This window comes from Malaya genurostris, chromosome 3 (assembly GCF_030247185.1).
Source record: "Malaya genurostris strain Urasoe2022 chromosome 3, Malgen_1.1, whole genome shotgun sequence".
In the NCBI taxonomy this organism is placed as follows: Eukaryota; Metazoa; Arthropoda; class Insecta; order Diptera; family Culicidae; genus Malaya; species Malaya genurostris.
In genome coordinates, this window is record NC_080572.1 from 234021606 (window position 1) to 234040676 (window position 19071).

At 35.8% G+C, this 19071-nt stretch overlaps 1 protein-coding gene across 6 annotated transcripts in view; it reads right to left on the minus strand.

The window, feature by feature from the left end:
* LOC131439274 (sodium channel protein 60E) overlaps nt 1–19071 on the minus strand; it is a 615309-nt gene that overhangs the window by 517689 nt on the left and 78549 nt on the right. For 3 of the 6 annotated variants that reach the window (XM_058610093.1, XM_058610088.1, XM_058610092.1), the window contains exon 2: nt 4593–6325. In XM_058610093.1, coding sequence (XP_058466076.1) covers nt 4593–4626 — 34 coding nt within the window. In that variant the 5' untranslated portion in view covers nt 4627–6325. The other 3 variants (XM_058610091.1, XM_058610089.1, XM_058610090.1) reach the window with 3 other exon arrangements.

The following is a 19071-nucleotide window of genomic DNA, read 5'->3' on the forward strand; positions in this document are numbered from 1 at the left end:
TGCAAAAGCGACAATCCAGCAAGTGAACGCATATACAATCCAGTCATCAGCTCACTGGACAAGCTACTTGTTTCATTCACAGTCAAACATCAACTAGGCAAAGAAATATTGTGCAGCCTATATTTATAGATTTCTCTTCATACTACGCATAACGATACGGTGTTTTTTATGCATGACGCAAAGCCTCCTATGCCGAACAAGAAGTTGACGTCATTTTGTACAACAGGGATTGGTGGATGAAAACATAGGTCGATTCCAACCATTTTTTCAATAGTATACTATTGAAATACTGAAACGACGTCGTCATACATGTTAAAGCTAAAAGTTTCCGAATCGATTGGTTGTTAAATTATAACAATCCATCAACAAATGACCGAGTTATTAACGTTCAAAATTTTGACACAAAAAGGTTACGCGACTATTTTTGAAACTTATAATTGACACCCGGCCCCATATAGTGAAGAGTAAGGCACTTTTAATGCCAAAAAAACGCTTCAAAGGATTCAGAATAAAATTCTGAAAATGATTTTGAAGCGTCCTCCCTAGTTTAGTACAAATGACTTACACAGACTCATAAATATAGAACCATTAGATATAATGTCACATAATATTATAAGCAAATTTCGACAAAAATCGATGCAATCTTCAATTGAATCGATTCGCTCTCTGTATTAGTTAGTAAGTTAGTATATAAGTTCCTTTTCCCCATTACACAATACAAGTAGGCTTAGAATTTTCCCTACACAGAAATTGCGGAAGCAAATGATGTCCTCATGGTAACAACCAAATCATATATATATATATATATATATATATATATATATATATATATATATATATATATATATATATATATATATATATATATATATATATATAATAAAGCTGAAAAGTCACCACTTGTGGCTGAACACCCAATTTAAATTTTAGTAATTTAATTTTAACTCATATTCCAATAAATAGTAAAAAAGAAGACATATTTTAAGGAAATCAGTAGAAAAAGTAAAATTGTACGAAATTTAGGTGTAATCTTTTACTCATAACTCACATTTGTGGAACATTACAACACAATAATCAATTAAGCAAATAATATGCTAGGCTTTATCAAACGATTCAGTCATAATTTTCAAGACCCATATACAATAAAATTGCTATATAGTACATATGTCAGACCTATTTTTCTATATTGCAGCTTAGTATGGAATCCATATAACATTATTCACGAAGAACGCATTAAATCGATACAAAAACAATTTCTTTTATATGCACTTCGTAAATTAAACTGGACAGCATTTCCTCTACCATCATATGAAGCACGCTGCATGCTCATCAATATAGAAACACTTAAAGAACGCCGCGACTTTGCAATGCTTTATTTTATCAGCGACATTATTTCTCAACACATTCAATCAGCTCCATTATTATTGCAATTCAATTTTTTCATACCTAGCCGTCAACTACGTTCCAGGAAATTATATTTAGAAAAACATACTAGAACAAATTATGCAAAATAGTCAGTTCCAGTCAATCGAATAATGCGCCATTATCGATCCATTCTAAATCCATGTAAATATGAATAATTTTACCTATTGATATATCTGAAGAAGGACCATCGGCAGGGTTACTGAATTTTAGTGGAAAATCTTATCGAATAGGCACATCCGATAACTCTTCAACTGATGGATCATACTATTTTTTAAAAAAAACTTTGTTTGATATGAAAATTATGAAAAGTTCATATTAAATAAATTCTTTCAATTAAATAAATTTAGCAATTGCGAAGAAGAAATGGTATTTGCATTATTTAGTTTTGGTAATATCTTAGTGTTTTAAATCAAAAATACATTGTAATGATAGTTCATGGTTAATTATTTTTCAAAACATCTTTGGGCACACTGCCGCAAACAAATTGGGTTGGTATTACCAATTCTAAAATACAACATTATTGCTTCGGATCCAACTTCCGGATCCGGAAATATAAGGTAAAGTGGGTTAAAAATTGTATACCATCACTGAAAATGGGGAAAAACCTTAAAAAATTTCTAAATCGACCTCAAATCTTTTCCAATTGATAGTTTTTATCAGTAGACGGTCAAACAAGCCGATTTCGGTTATTCTTTTGAGAATCGAAGAAAATGAATTTTTCACAAACAGCCGCTGTGGGAACGCAGTTTAGTTCAAGTTGACAAGTCGGTAAAAACTTTGAATGCATAAACCGGATAGATACATTTGTTTTGGATGAACCTTTAAAAACCTTTCTGAACATATCTAACATATCTAATAGTTTTTGTCCGGTTTTTGTATTCAAAGTTATTTTGTCCAGTTCGTGCAGAAAAGATGTTTTTAAACGATTCTTGCATTGCAAAATCCATGTCCGGTTTTTGCTCTCAATGTTTTTATCCGATTTTTGCATTCAACAATACTTAAACGGGTTTTCCAAACTAAGTTGCACCCCAGGTAGCAAATGTTACTTATTGAACTTTCAAGATGTTTTACAATTGATTTAGAAATGTTATTTATGTTAGATATGTTCAGAAAGGTTTTTAAATATTTTAAAATTGGTTGTGCAACTTATCACTGTTAAATTTCACAATATTACCGAAAAAATCACTGTAGAACAACTTTAAGTACATCTAAAACAATTGTGCAGTAAATCACCAACTATGTTTCACTAAAGCTCTGCAAAAAAATTCACATCGTCATGTGAAACGGGAGTAACTATAACAATTGTGCAAATTATCAAAAACTTTCCAAACGGCTGTCATAATTGTAGCGGACACAATATACGTCGAAATTACTTTAAATCTCTTGTGGAAGAAAAATTAGTGAAATGATTGATGCTCTTCGCAAGGCAAAAATGATTAGCCGAATTGATAACCTTGCTGTAAAAAATATGTTTCTGCTGAGTCCGCATAGTTTTGGCTGCCTCATGAATTTTTAGCTCAGTGTGTGCAGTTTTCTTTAGCTTTAGAAAAAAACAATGATATAAAATTCAAAACTTACAAAAAAGTTGTGCAAGATTTATCTGTTTGAATTGAACGCAAAACTTGCAGACATGACATTATTATCATAAAAGTTGCAGAAATACAGCATTACATACGCAATGAAAACAAAAATCAATGAGATAAATTGTATTCGGTTTTCTTCTCGCGAAAAAAATAAGCAAACTTGACATCATTTTTCAAAGATATTGAACGAAAAGTTAATGTCATCATAGTTACTCCCATAGTTATATATTACCGCTTGTGCAACTTGTTTTTGCAACTCCAGCACACGGCCTTACCAAAATAATACCTACAGTGCGTATCACAAAAGTCGGGTCCGCTAAGATGAATGACTATACTGTATTGTTGTTTCATCCAACTAGAAGATTGGAACTGATGAAAAAACAAAACGTTGAGCATTTCTTTTCGACATATTAACATGTTAATGTTTTCTGTTATTTAGATAATATATGTCATTACGTTGGGTGCACCATTTTCTATTCAACTCACTGTTACCATCGATGCCATATTGGAAAATATGCAAGCAAAATTCATTTCAAGATCAAAATTCGCCTGAGTAATTTAAGATTCAAAATCGTCTGAGTATTTTAAGAATGTTTGAATACACGTATTTTAAATAACACTCCGATGATTGTCATTAAAAATAATAGACTGTTATTCTCACAGTAATTGATGCACAATAATTAAAAACGCTAGTTCGTTGTCGATTTTTCAATTACAAAATCACAAAAGATCAATTCTACAATATGTAGGATTATCATTTTTCATGTGCAGATTATTTTACGAGATGAAAGTTTGTGTTAAGAGCAGTTGTATTGAAAATTAAATGTGAAACTTATTCATTAGAAATTAAGTTTGCATGTTTTTGTAAACGTCATTCCATTTCTTGTTTACATTACGTAGTAGTTCTCACGAGTTTCAGTTACGTAGTAGTTCTCACGAGTTTTTTTTTTTTGTTTTTTCACTAATTTTATTACTGCCTTTGTAATGGGATCGAGGCATGAGTTTTTGTATCAGTTGCACAATCGTTGTGAATAAATGTTCGTAATAACGGATGAACTTGAAGATATGTTGCATAACACAGGAAAATTGCGCTTTTTCCATAACACAACAGTTACTAGAATAGTGATATAAACTAACTTGATAAATTGCACAATCAGTAGAAAAATACAGGACAGCAACTTAACATGCTACTTGGGTACTTATCCGATTTTTGCTTTCAGCCGTTCATTTGTAAATTTCATCGAACGTCGGTAATGAATGACGTCAGGAGGATGCTCAGAGAAACGTTACCGATAGTTCAGCAAATGAAACTTTTACTGAACTGATTACTGAATAGTCAGCTGTTTGAAAGACAGTGAAATTTTACCGAAATCCGTAAATATGATTTGGTGTGTTCAAGTTTCACGTCCTCGCAATGAACAATACGTGGAATGTTTAAAGTACGTAAGCTATTGTCACCTTTTCGGTACGGGTTCCATCATATGTCATTTTTTCTTTTATTGATTGGAACCATCATCCGAAATCCTTTGCACTAGGTTCCATTCAAACCAGTAATCGCCATATTCGGAGAGAAACGTCACTTACCTTGACCGTCACTTGGCGTCATGGGGTCCGCCATTGCTACAGTTGTTATTACTTCTTTCGGTCCTGCACGAAACACATATGCATACACTTAAATTCTACAGCTCACTCGGAATTCGTTCGAATTATCGGAAAAAATGCTCTCACTACTAACCACAATGCGGAAGCCAACGTTGTTGTAATTTTTTGTTGTTGTTGTTGATGTTTTGTTTTGTTACACAGAGTATAGCACAAGCAGAGGGTATTATTAGATGTCCTAGTAATAGTAGTAATAATCGTAGTGGTATCGTATTAACTGTAAGGACTAATATCAGTAACCGCACTAGGCGCACTAATGACAATTCGAAGTAATCAAATTCAGTTTCACAGAATAATTGTATTTTCGTTGGTGAATGTCAAAGTACGATGATACATCCAGTGAATAGATTGAAGTCACACACATCTCGAAGTTAGCCTCTGACGGATGGTAATCACGAATAGTCGCTTTATTTCCGTTTCTTTCAAAATTTTCACTTCCACAGACACCGACCGATGGGCCTGTGGTGCAAATTGTTACGGTGCTTATATTTTCATATTATTTCGCCCAATTGCTACAATTACAACGGGTCTCAGTAGTATAAATTTTTCGCCTTTTCGTATCGTCCGTTTCTTTTTTCTTCCACCCCACAAGTGCTGCTGCCATTATGCGGTAGTTTGGAATTGCCTCGAAATGTGGCCTTTGCATGAGAAGCACACTCGGAATATTACACAGGAAACCACACACACACACACACATACATACACTTGCACACACTTGTACTGACACGAAGGGCTACGGATTAACTTGGTTGTTTGGTTTGAAGCCTTTTTCTTGGGCTCCACAACGATGAATATTTGCTGACTATAGCTAATCTAGGTATTTCCTCTATTTGTTTCTCTTTCTTTCTGCACTAGTTGGGAACGCTGAAGTAACTTTTAACTTGGTTTTGAACGAACGATTTTTCGGTTATTTATGCTAATCATCACTATTCGTTTTCACTCGGCTAATTTGGCTTGTGTGGTAACCGCAACAATTTATTTGGGCTGTTATTTAACGATTTATGATAAACTTTGCTATTACAATTTTTTTTGTTGTTGCGAATCTGGCTTTTTTCCCAGGAACATCTACTAACTAACAAGTGTTGTACTAACCGAGTTACTATTAAACACTTTCGGCAAAAGTGAACCACTTTTGAACGGACGAAAGAACAGGGTGCACAAAGTTCTATTTACACTACTGGGGAGAACATGCACGCACGCGGAGTAGGACTAGCTAAGAACATGTTTGCATTTATTACTAGAATAATTACACTGGCAGCCTTCGCGGGCTCATAAATCACTGATTTTCGAAAGTTTATTTTGGTATATTTACAACATTGTAACACTTTTACAGAACCGCAGCAAAATGGAAACATCCAACAGGAAGTACGCGTGTTTTTACTGGGCTCCCTGGGATCTAGGTCATGTCCGATGTCGACGAATGATTCGAAGATTGACGAGTTACACCGTTTCTAGCGTCGGGCACTGTTGCATAATTAATCATCGTTGTCACGCTTCTAACACACTTCCGTTTCGAGTGGTAAACTTTTGTTCATCGATTCACAAATTCACTATTCGAGCTGCCACAGTCCAAATCGGATGACCGATCAGTAATCCTATTTGAAAACAAACGTTATTCAACTTGAGTTCAACACTAATTTACAGCAGTTGAGTTTTGCCTGTAACGGAAAGAGAAGGAAAGAGTGAGCCTCATAAATCATTTATATCAACTCAACAAATTTATTGCACCGCGCTGTCAGTAATAATTGCGATAACACCAACCTCCCCAAGCTCACACATGACTAAGGATCAGGGAAAAACAGGGACACAACAATCAGCATAATTATTAAACTTTATTAATTTGTGAGTTGACTTTTAGCGACAGACAGTCAGTGACAGTAATAACCGTAGCATTTTATTACTCGATGGCTTTGGAATTTCGCTGACTGCGTGGTAATTCAAGGAGTCTAATCGTTTTTTTTTTTTATTTTATGGTAGCCGATAACAGTTTCGTGTCACGCATATCACAACCACGATTCCCAGTAACACCTCCGATCCGACACAAACAATCAACAGCTCCTGTTACCAAACGCACCACCACTTCAAATGCAGCTTTATGCAATTGAGGAAACACAGAAAGCTTCAGCTACAGGTAGGTGGATCGAATTCGTCATCGGAAGAGTTTCGGACTCCCGGGGTTCGAATCGGTTCGATCTCGCTGTTAGGACTAAAATCAATTTCCTTCGCGTGGTAGCGCCAAAGCTGTCGACCGCGACGACCAGCCTGGAAATCGGTTCCGTGAAAATGAGAACCAGACCATCAGACTCGGATCCTGGTCAGGCTTCCGGAGAGAACGACGAGAGTAGAAGAGTGTGACCGACCGGGAGATTGAGTGCCAGGCTGAGAACTTGCTTAACAACTATTGCGAAACGAAACGAAAGCTTTTCTTTTGAAGCGATGGAAAGCGTCCGTTGGTCGGTGGTACAATCCAATCAAAAGTATAGTTCTAGGCAGAGAGAGAGAGAGAAAAAAAATAAAAACTAAATGGCCATTGAAGCAAAACATTAGCTAAAAATTTGTTTTCTCGCGATAATGAAACCGGTGATGAAAACTAATTTAAGGAAATTATTTTGTTTGTTGAGCGTACTCTAGATCATTGTCGCCATTCTGGAAATTTAAAACAGCTACAATTATGGAAACTTAACCACTCCTTTCCCATTAATAGTGGGGTAATAATTTATTTAGCTTTTCTTATAACGGTTATGTAAAAAAATGAGTACAAAGTAACGCAATTTATTTCCAGTACTGCTCTACGCCTGAACCAGGAAACAAGACGCGGTACAGAAATAAAAAAAATATTCTTAATCTACCTTTCTATTGAGATAATTTCTGACACTAATTTAGACTCAAAAACATGCTTCAGCGCTTATGTCACATATTCGACAACATTTCTCACTCCAAGCGTATCAGCAATAATACATTTTAACGTAATCATACGAATAGAAAAAACTACAAGGAACTGCCCCATGGGGTTGTTCGGGCCATCCTCACACTTTTGAATCCGCAATTGCACGAGAGTCTGCGTAGATTGATCTTGATTAGTAACCAACATCGAACATTGTTTGTCTTGATTTGTATTTGGTTTATAGCCGACGAAATTACATCAATATCAAGAATTATCGTTTAACAGAATAAATTCAAATGTTTTGCATAACAAAAAGCATCCTTCGAACAACATTTTGTAATTTTTTCGTAGAAAAATATTGAGAAATAAGTCGGTGAAGAGGTATTTTTGAAGACGCTTCTAAAAAATCATGATTTGCGGTGTACACTGTATCTCAGCGCAGGCTAATCAGAAGTGGACAAATCAAAAAAGTATAGTTGGAGTAGAAGTTTTTCTAGACCCCAACGTTTTTGTTTGTTTTTTTTTTAATTTTTTTTTTATTTTTGGTAATTGTTCAAAGTGAAAACTGCGATTTTTCACGAAAAAATCCGCCATTTTGAAGTTGTAAAACCACCCCAAAGTAACAAACAACAAAAAGGAAAACGTTGGGGTCTGGTTTTTTATATGTAGATAGTGTGTGTAAAATTTGAACAAAATTGGTGCAGTAGTTTTTGAATGACGATGGACACGGGCTTTCAAAACCTGCTTTCGAGCAAAAAGCGTTTAAAGTGTTTTGTTTATAAAATCAATGGAAACAATTTATTACTCAAGGGAGCCCGTAGGGTCCAATATTTTCAAAAAATCATGTTTTGCCTTTCTCATATAGAAAGGTTATGCAATCACTTGAAAAACCGACTAGTGAAAATTGGCCCGGAGGGCCAAGTGTCATATACCATTCGACTCAGTTCATCGAGCTGAGCAATGTCTGTGTGTGTGTTTGTGTGTGTGTGTGTGTGTGTGTGTGTGTGTGTGTGTGTGTATGTGTCAAATATTCTCACTAGGTTTTCTCGGAGATGGCTGAACCGATTTTGACAAACTAGGATTCAAATGAAAGGTCTCGTGGTCCCATACGGAATTCCTGAAATTCATCTGGATCCGACTTCCGGTTCCGGATTTATAGGGTAAAGTGTGTTCAATATTGTACACCGTCACTTAAACCGGCGAAGCAAAAAACGTGAAAAATTTTCTAAACTGCTCTTAAAACAACACACATCGATAGTCATTATCAGTAGGCAACTAATCAAACCGATTCCGGCTATCCTGGTTCCCGGTATCCGGTTCCGGAAGTACCGGAAATAGTGGATCTCACTCACTTTTCTCAGCGATGGTTTGACCGATTTCCACAAACTTAGATTCAAATGAAAGGTCTTCCGATCCTATACGAAATTCCTGAATTTCGTCCGGATCCGACTTCCGAATCCGGAGTTATAGGGTGCGTACTAGAAGAGTTTGTGTGTCATGTTAGTTGGTGGCCGTACGAACCGACTTCGATTATACCGGTTCTCGGGTTCCGGTGCCGGAAGTGCATATAATAGTGAACCCATTTCGTTCTTTTAAGGATGGCTTACGTAATCAAAGCACTGTTTTATTCTGTATGTTATGCATAAACAATCACTTGGTTTCTTTCAAAAATCGAAGAGAAAATGTTTGAATAGAATACCACAATATTATATGTACATGAGAAAGGCATCATTACACCACTAGGTGGATTAAAACAGGTTTTTTCTTTTATAATTTGTTGTAATGAAACATTTCAAGAATGTTTCGTCAAGTTTTTAAGTCAATCGAAGCAGAAGTCTTGGGCCTATGTACCGAGCTCTTACTTCTTCGCAGTATGAGATGAGCAAAGATAAAAGCCCATAACTTGCAGAGTTTTGTTCAGATATTCTTGAAAATTTCACATAATATTCTTGAAATGTTTTACTATAAGAAAATATAAAGAAAAAAATAAATGATTTTTCAAAAGTGTTAAACCCAGTGGTGGTAAATTGCGAACCGAACGCCGATGCTTCTGCAAATTTACTCAAAAATGTTCACCGAACGTAAGCATGCGATAGGTTCGAAAACTATTCCCTCGGTTAATGCGAAGGTGTTCTGTGCTCGGTGTTTGGCGAAGCAATCTGATTCGAACCGTTCGGTTGGCGGACCATCGGCGAGGGCCGAGTAAACTGCGTTCGATACGATGGTTTGTTGATTTCAATTCTCGCATCCTGGTTTTGAAATTATCAATGCACACGTGAGTAGCACAAAAAAAATTGTTTTGTTCGATTGATAAATCGATCAATAGCAATTCAAATGGTATTATTTTGAACATTATCAGTGTGCGTAGGGTGGCTCGATATGGAAAATAGTAAGTTTTGGATCTTTTGCAAATTTTATGGTTTTGGTTATAGAATCTATAACAATAAGAATTGAATATTTTGGAACATTTCAGCAATCGTAGAGTGGCTCAATATGAAAAGGGATTTTTTTTACTCTTGCAAATTCGATGTTTAATAAACTGGTGAGTAAATAGCAAAGAAAATTAAGTAATTTCTGGTATTTTCAACGAGCGTATTTAATTTTGATGTTCTATTGATTGTTGAATTAATAGCAGTTCAACTTGGATAATTTTAGACATTTTCAGAGAGCGTAGAGTGGCGAAGTTTGAAAATTTGGATTTTTTTTACTAATTCGATGATTTATTAAATAGTACAAAAACTTTGGAAATTATCTGCCACCGTAGGGTTTTTCTATTCGAAAAATTGTAAAATTTTTGACTAATACCAATTCGATGGTTTGTTGATTGTTGGATCAATAGCAGTTCGAATTGATTAATTTTGGGCATTTTCGGTGAGTGTAGGATGGCGCAATATGAAAACTTTTGCTGAAACTTATGAAAACGTATTTTTACTTTTGCTGATAAAATGTTTCATTTAATAGTGAATTAATAACAATTACTAATTGCTCATTTTTTAGATTTTCAGGGACCATAGGATGGTTCTATCTGTATAATGGTAAAGTTTTTGACTAATGTCAATTCGATACTCTATTGATTGATGAATTAATAGCAGTTCAAATAACAGATCGGCTGAAAAGTTCGTATCTTTTCTATGAGAGGGCGCCACTAGAATTAAATTCATACCATTTTCAGTTAGTACCAATCTTCAAAAGATACGTGTATAAATTTGACAGCTGTCTGATTATTAGTTTGTGAGATATTGCATTTTGAATGAAGCTACTTTTGTTATTGTGAAAAAAAGGAATTTCGTGTGTTGATGAAACACTACTTTTTGATGAAAAAAAGTGCCGCCGATACCAAAAAATGGCTTGATGAGTGTTATCCAGACTCTGCACCGGGCGAAGCAACAATTCGTAAGTGGTTTGCAAAATTTCGTACTGGTCATATGAGCACCGAAGACGATGAACGCAGTGGACGTCCAAAAGAGGCTGTTACCGATGAAAACGTGAAAAAATCCACAAAATGATTTTCAATGACCGTAAAGTGAAGTTGATCGAGATAGCTGACACCCTAAAGATATCAAAGGAACGTGTTGGACATATTATTCACGAATATTTGGATATGAGAAAGCTTTGTGCAAAATGGGTGCCGCGTGAGCTCACAATCGATCAAAAACAACAACGAATTGGGTACAACCGAGAAAGTTACAAAGCAATAATATATGAACGTCGCGAGTATCCCAGATATGAAATTCGGTTACGGCAGACAAGAACTAGAGCGGGTGACTGTATATAATTCGATGATTCGATAGTGTTTCATGAAATGGTCAAATCGTTTTGCACTGTGGGGTCTCGTACAACGCGTTTTCCTTTTTGCAGGCTCTGTACATTTCACTAAATACAAAGTGAGTTGATACAGCAGTTAATTGAATTTTTGTTTTTTTATATTGGTGTCAAACAGAAGTGGCCATTGATGAATGTTGGAATCGATTTCTTAGAATTGTTTTCCCATAAATACGTTTATTTCTTAAGGCAATTTACATAAGTTGTTCTTCGCCGTAGCATCACTTTTACATAGAATTCTTATCCTAATATAATACTAATATAGTCACAACAATTTGAGTTTAATATAGCATATTCCTCTTTCTTCTTTTAAATATCATATTATTTGAACCAATCAGGAATCAGAACAAATTGGCTCAAATGGCACGTTCCCCTTGATATTTGGAGATTTGTGCCTAAGGGCCCTGGCCCCTCCCGAAATCAGAATAATAATGAATGACACGAAGAGAACAGTGTCAAAACTAAATGAACTGGAGGTTAAATCCTGGGTACAATAAACGACAATTATAAAAAGACACTAAATTGTACTGGATGACCGGAAAGAGAAAGTTCGCGAACTTACCATAGTTTTGCAAGATTCTACAGATGAGGAAGTTATCCTGCCGCTGGATGCCGCATATGCTTATTTAGGACTAAAAAGACGAACGCAAGTGCACTTCTTGTACATGTTTGGATGGATTCATTATTATACGCTAGAGAACAAAATGATCACTCGACAATAGACTGAAGCCGTGCTTCGAAGCTGCACGAGTGCATGGAAGGGAGGTCCAATGGGTCGGAAAGATTATGATATTGGGTTTCTGGGATTACCATAGTATACTTTTGGAGGATTATCTCAATACAAGTATTAGGGTGTATTAAGCTGTATAACCAGAGTAAGTTTGTGTGGTCATCAACTAATATGACCTTCAAATTTAGAAGATGTTTTCCGTTCTCCACGATCTGAGTAAGAGAGCAATCTCAGAACACTTCTCGAAATCTTTAACAAGTCTTTTGGATTTTTGTGCTCTAGAAATGGACATTTAGAAGATCTTAGACATGTGCGACTGAAATGGCATGATAGTAAAAGTTAAGGAATGTAACACAACAACCTTCTCTCGGTCACAGCTACAAATTTAATTTAAATACCTAATAATGATAGTTCCAGTGTCTGTTGAAAACACCGGTAAAAGGCGCACCGAAAATTATGTACATTAGCAATCATCATTAACATACTTTTTTATCTTTGGGCCCCTTCCGAAATGAAATCCTGGGTACGGGCCTGTAAGGAAAGGTAGTGAAAAATGGCGGCCTCGTGTGAACAGCAACCAACAGTTCTATTGCCAATAGTGCATTCACAGCAACGGCGCTGGATTCCCAAATATCCAGTCGAATTTAGAATGTACTCGATATACCACTTGTAAGTTTTTAAAAATGAGACTTATTACGGGCCCGAATAACTATTCTGTGATCTGTGTGTCTTAATTGGGAGTGATAAATCTTTAAATCCAAAATTACATCGAAGACCATCCTTCTCAAAAGCTTCTATTATAGAGCTACTACAGGGTCCGGCACTCGAAGTGTAACCAATTAAAAAGGCCATAAATTCAGTTTGGAAAATTACTTTCACTTAATTCAAAGTACAAAATGTGTAAAAATAATACAAAATTCAGAATCAATTCACTTTTGCTCGATATGGCCACCTTTTGCCTTGACTTGATGACTTGAGAGAGCGAACGAGTTGCTTCGTTTGGCCGAATGTGACTTGCAGGTATTTTGGCCCACTCGCGGACAATAACTTTTTTCAGCGCCTCGAGACTGGTGTATCTTTTAGTTCGGACTCTGCTCTCCAAAATGGCCCAAAGAGAATAATCCATTGGATTCGCATCTGGTGAATTCGAGAGCCATTGTGTGGACGTGATGAAGTTCGGAACGTTGTTTTTCAGCCATTCTTGGTTCACTCGAGTTTTGTGAGACGGTGCCGAGTCCTGCTGAAACGTCCATGGTCTGCCACCGAAATGTTTGTCTGCCCACGGCTTCAAAGCAACCTCCAGAATACTTTCCCGATAATATGTCGCATTTACCTTGACGCCAGGCTCGATGAAAACGATTGGAGAGCGCCCATCTGCGGTTACAGCGGCCCAAACCATTATCTGTTGCGGGTGCTGCCTCCTGGTGGCCGGTCAAGTAAACCCTATCGTTTTGAGAGTTTGCAAATTGCTCAATTGGAAAAATTTTCTCGTCAGAAAATACAATGTTCGGAAATTGACCGCTTTCGGCCAAACGAAGCAACTCCTTCGTTCTCTCAAGTCTAACTTGTTGCTGCTTCGGTGTGAGATCATGCGCCTTTTGGATCTTGTATGGCTTGACCTTCAGATCATTTTTCAGTATGCGGCGGATGCTACGGTCGGATATTTTCAGTTCTTTTGCCATTTGATTGGCACTTCGTCGAGGATTTCGTTCATGTCGCTTCTTCACTTTTTGAACCATCTCACGTGACGTTGCAGTCTTTTGATGACCACCTCCATGACGTTTTGCGATGCTACCAGTATTATTGTAACGAGTTATGGTGCGACAAACAAAAACTTTATTCACTTTAAGGTGTTTGAGCTCACGAACAATCGCTGGATGTAATTTTCCATCTAAATATAAAGCAATCACACTATTACGTTTTAAATCCATCACTGATTTTTTTTTTCGCGTTCACTTTTGGCAAAATACTTTCTTGCGCTTGTAAACAATACAACTCCGAACTGTCATTTAGCAAATTTCTAGAGAGCTGATGCCCGTGCGTCAGCTGCGCGAGCGGTCTGAAGTTGGTTACACTTCGAGTGCCGGACCCTGTATATTTCGATACTTGTTACTCTCGTTCCAATCCAAGGATTGATGATATTACCTTATTAGAACTTCCCGTTCGCAATTTTAACAAAAATACGACCAAATCTTTCTCATTGACACCAGCATATCACGAAGCTCAATGATATTTGGCCATATTAAACCTGTAAAAACCTGGAAGGGTTCCTCTGAGAGTGAAAATCACTTACTGAGTTAATTATGTATTCTCAGATATTTTCTGGAAAGTACGGAGCTTTCTACACAATATACCCAAAAATTAAAGAAATCGATTCAGCGAATCAAGTTTGGTCGATAAATGTTTGACTTGAAATTATGCAAAGGTTATAACTCAAAAACGAACAATAACGCATCGTTATTTTTTTATATCTGTTGTTGTTTCAAATTTTAGAATAAATATAAAAATATATAGCGCTCTCAGTCTACAAACCATGAAAACCATCATAAAGATATTCGATTGACGTTTTCAAGCACAAAACTCCAACTTTATCTTTATCATACATTTTTCTAGAAAACTATACACATCCATCGATAACATATCTTTATGATAACTTTTGACACTGTAATGAGATTTTCATTCTTCCTTTCATTATTCTTTCATAACATCCATCAGCAACACGTAAAAAACTGACACCCGCTCTAGTTCTTGACTGCCGTAACCGAATTTCATATGTGTGATACTCGCGACGTTCATATATTACTACCATTCATATATGAACCACATACCAGTAAGTTTTTGCTTCGTAGCTCTCTAGTTTCTACTCGAAGTATGATCGTGTAGGTATTATGCCATGGTTGAAACTCATTTCCTCCTTTTCGTTACTTTGATTTCTAAGCCCTACGCTTGAGTTGCATAAACTACTAGAACAAAGCACCATGCGTTTCCTTCTCAGAGAACTTGATGGGAACGCATGGTCGACTTTTAATTATTTTGTACAAAAAATCAAATATTTTGGTCGTCCACGTTTTAAAAAATATGAAAACATACCACTTTAACATGTCCAAAAATTCTTTATTTATCACTAAAAAATCCAGGGTGGTGCAAAAATTGGAAGAGGGAAAAAATATGTTTCAAAATTTTCTAGTATTTTTTAATGAAAAAAACACATTCAAAAATTTTGAAAAAAAATTATAAAGCATCCCCATAATACCTTAAACATGCCTGATTTTTTTCAAATTTTTCGGAGGAGCAGTTTCTTCAAAAATCAAAAAAAAATTAAAAATCAACAGAACCACCCTAGCTCCGTCAATATGGCTGTTAAAGGGTTGAAACTTTTAGAAAATTGTTCCCAGTCTATGACCTTTCGAATGTGGTATAACAATATGAATTCCCTTTGGGGGCAGATTTCACATGCTTATCCTGCTATAGCCTTTGATGGTTGTTTTGAAAAGCAATCACCAAGTAACAGTTCTCTTGTAGAGGCGCTTCGAGCCGCCCAGTAATCCCCTACGGGCTCTTGCGTTCGAGCTTTCATACAATGGTAATTCATGCGTGCAGAGTCGTGCGCAACGGTGATTTTTAACGGATTTTTACTTGTATGCTTTATACAGTTTTTCTAAAAAAGTTTGTACTAACTTGGATGTCTGTTCTCTGTGGTTATATGTATATGTATTGACTAACATGCTAACAACGTATATACCTGAGTTTAGTAGTTTGCTACAATCTGAAGTAATATCTGCTATAATACACAACAAAGTTACATGAACGCTTTGAGCTAAATAAAGTTGAGCACTACTAGCATTATAAACGTCAGTTACCTCAGAAAATGAACGATTTCTTACAATACCCAGTATATTGCTTTCAACTCGTTGTTATTTCAACACAACACCCCATGCATAAATTGGTGTCATTTTTTTTTGCTCACGATATAACACCACCGAACCCACTGCGCATTTCTCACACCACCACCATAATACGAAACAGCAGCACGTAAGTAATATAGAAAATGATGACCAGTTTATTAAATTCACTTGCAACTTTTCCAGTTTTCGGTTATTTCGGCTAAAGTTTTATTATTTTTTGTTTGTTTTTTTAGATTTATTGGGAAATTTTGCTTCAAACACTATTTTTCAGTTCTAAAATGATTCCCTTGAAACGGAACCGTAGCCGTTTATACATTTCAAATCCAAGCACGGCTCAGCAAAGCAAAATTTCAAAACTAAAAAAATACTTAGTTGTGATAAATATAATTGCAAAAACCTAAATGTTTTTCGAAACTCTGTCTAGTTTTTTAATAATCAATAGGCAGCAATCAATCGGCAGCAAAAAATATTGTTCAACCAAAGAGAGCGCAAAAAATCCATGATTTCGAATGCAATATAAAACTAAAAAAATGTTTTCCAAGATTTCAAGAATATAAACAGTATTGAAATGCATGTTTTTAAATTCTAAATATAATTAACATGTTTTTCCATGCTTCGGAAAATTGTTCTTTAGTTTGAACGAATTTTATATCTATTTATAATAAAAAGGTAAACATAATAGAAATACATTTATGTCCAATCTAATTATAATAGTGTCCATTATTATAATAGTGTCCATTATAAAAATCGCCACACGAAATTTTTTCAACTTCTTTGTATAGACGCCAAACAAAAACTAATCGTACGATATGCGTCAAAATTTGACAGAATGTGTATAAAAGTGTTGCCAACGTTGAGAGAATAAAAGTTTACCGATTGGACAAGCGCGGGAATTTTAAAATGAAAATTGCGGTTTTTTTTTATCATAATCTGCTCGTCTTTGGTTGTTTGAATTTGGGAACTGAATATTCATATGACTAATAAAAGAATCATTTTATGAGATTCATAATTGGATTCGTCAACTCATAAAGTTGTAGTGTATTGTTATGAATAGTCAAAATTTTACTACTCGTATTGTCTATGGGAGCTATTAAAGAGTTTTTCAGATATTACACAGATATATAGGTGAGCAGTCGATAAGTCGATCAATTGTAACGTTATTATACGTTCAATGACTCAATTTATCTTCTTAAACAGCATGCACTAATATATCCTCCTCCTATTAGTCAATTAAAACTACTCATGATTTATAACCAACCATAGTTAGCGCATGTTTTACTAGCAAATAAAACGTATTGTAAACCCAGTGAACTCAATTACTGAAAATATTCCGTATTGCTATGTGTCGGTTTTGCACTATACGCTTTGTGCGACGATTCGTTCAATTCACGTATTTGGAATTCTGCAAGCCTTATTTTGGCCCTGAATTTTCTTTCAGTGCTCGGTCATACTAAATTTAAATTTTGAGTAATTTTTGTATATGTCATACTACTGAAAATTTAATCATAAATTGTTTAACATATAACCGATGGCATTGTTAAAAAAATATGTTGCTGCGTTAAACACAACAAAAGATATTAACGATTAGGTTCTACCCATACTTGTACAGGGTGAAATGAGAAAAAGCGCCGCATAGCAAAGTTAGTAATTCACGCAGAACTTTTCACATTTCCGATCGAGGCCAACCCTTCGAAGAGCTATTTTCTGGCTTCTACTACATTGGCGTAGCGCTGGTCTGCATACCACCGACTCAAAAAGGTGATAATCGGACGGGGTGAGACCTGAACACTACCGCGGATGAGATCGTATTACCAATTAAGTTTATTACATGTGTTTCATTAGGCATAAGCTGATGTGTTTATTAGTTGTAATAAAGCTTTGCCATGCCTTCGGGCCCATTCTGGCCGTTCTTCGATCAATGCATTTGTTGTCGATTGCAATTTGTTTTCAATTGCGACCCTTATTAATCGTTATAACAACTTCTAAAAACTTGGAGGCAAGGTATTAGGTTCGAATCAACTGCACAATTAGTACACCATATCACACTGGTCCTACCAAACAAAGAACATTGTCTTACGTCCAACGCTATTTCGTCATAAATTAAGTAAACCTAGATTTCTAACTGTACGAAGACACTGACAGCGGTTTTAGTAAGAAACGGGTGTACTTTTTTCCAGTAGCTACTGTGGTTGTGTGAAATGCGCAGGAAACATTATACATACATTTCAGAATCATTTCGTTTCACCAAAAGTTACAATCTTTGAAACAGCATTTTTAAAACAGTTTTACGATTTTACATTTGTCTAACGTTAAATGAATTCGCACCAATTTTAAATTTTCCGAGATCTTTCTCGTGGTTTCTAAATGTTTCAAACTTGGGTCACTATCAGTGTCTGTGCCAATTCTCGTTGCGAATGGTTTGGGTCTTCATCCAACAACGCCTGCAACTCCACGTCTTCAAACTATTTCACTGCACCAGATATTTGCTCGTTTTTTTTATTTGTTTAACTACTAACGGAAAAAAAAATCCTGCAGAACTCGTTTCCAAAATCGGGTTCTGTTATAAACTTGTTATTGCTTGCTGTTCGGGAAGCCAAAGTGTACAGATATTGCTAGCGACATCTAACAGTCAAACCGGGAAATTTCGACAAGAACCCGTGTTCATTTTTCAAAAGTTCTCCTCATGGAATACTGAAAACAGTTTCAAAAAATGAAGTGACAAAACCAAGTGCTTACTGTGAAAATTGATACTTTTTATAAATTTCTATCCGAAGAGTCTGCTTTTTAATGTTTTGACATGTTCGCCAGCTCGAACCAGTGCATTAGCAGATGTGTTCGTTTTTTTAGAAAACAAAACCGGATTAGTGTATCCGAAAATATTTGGTTCGGATGTGCAAAACAAAAACGTTAGAAAATCGAGCCCATAAAACAAAAATTATCCGCAATCAAAATTGTGTGGGGACCTCACCCCAATGGTACGCCACGAGAATTTTTGGAGTATTGTACTTGGAGGGTTACGAATCGTGTAGAGTTCAACTCTGTTCGATACTGATTGTTGCTGTA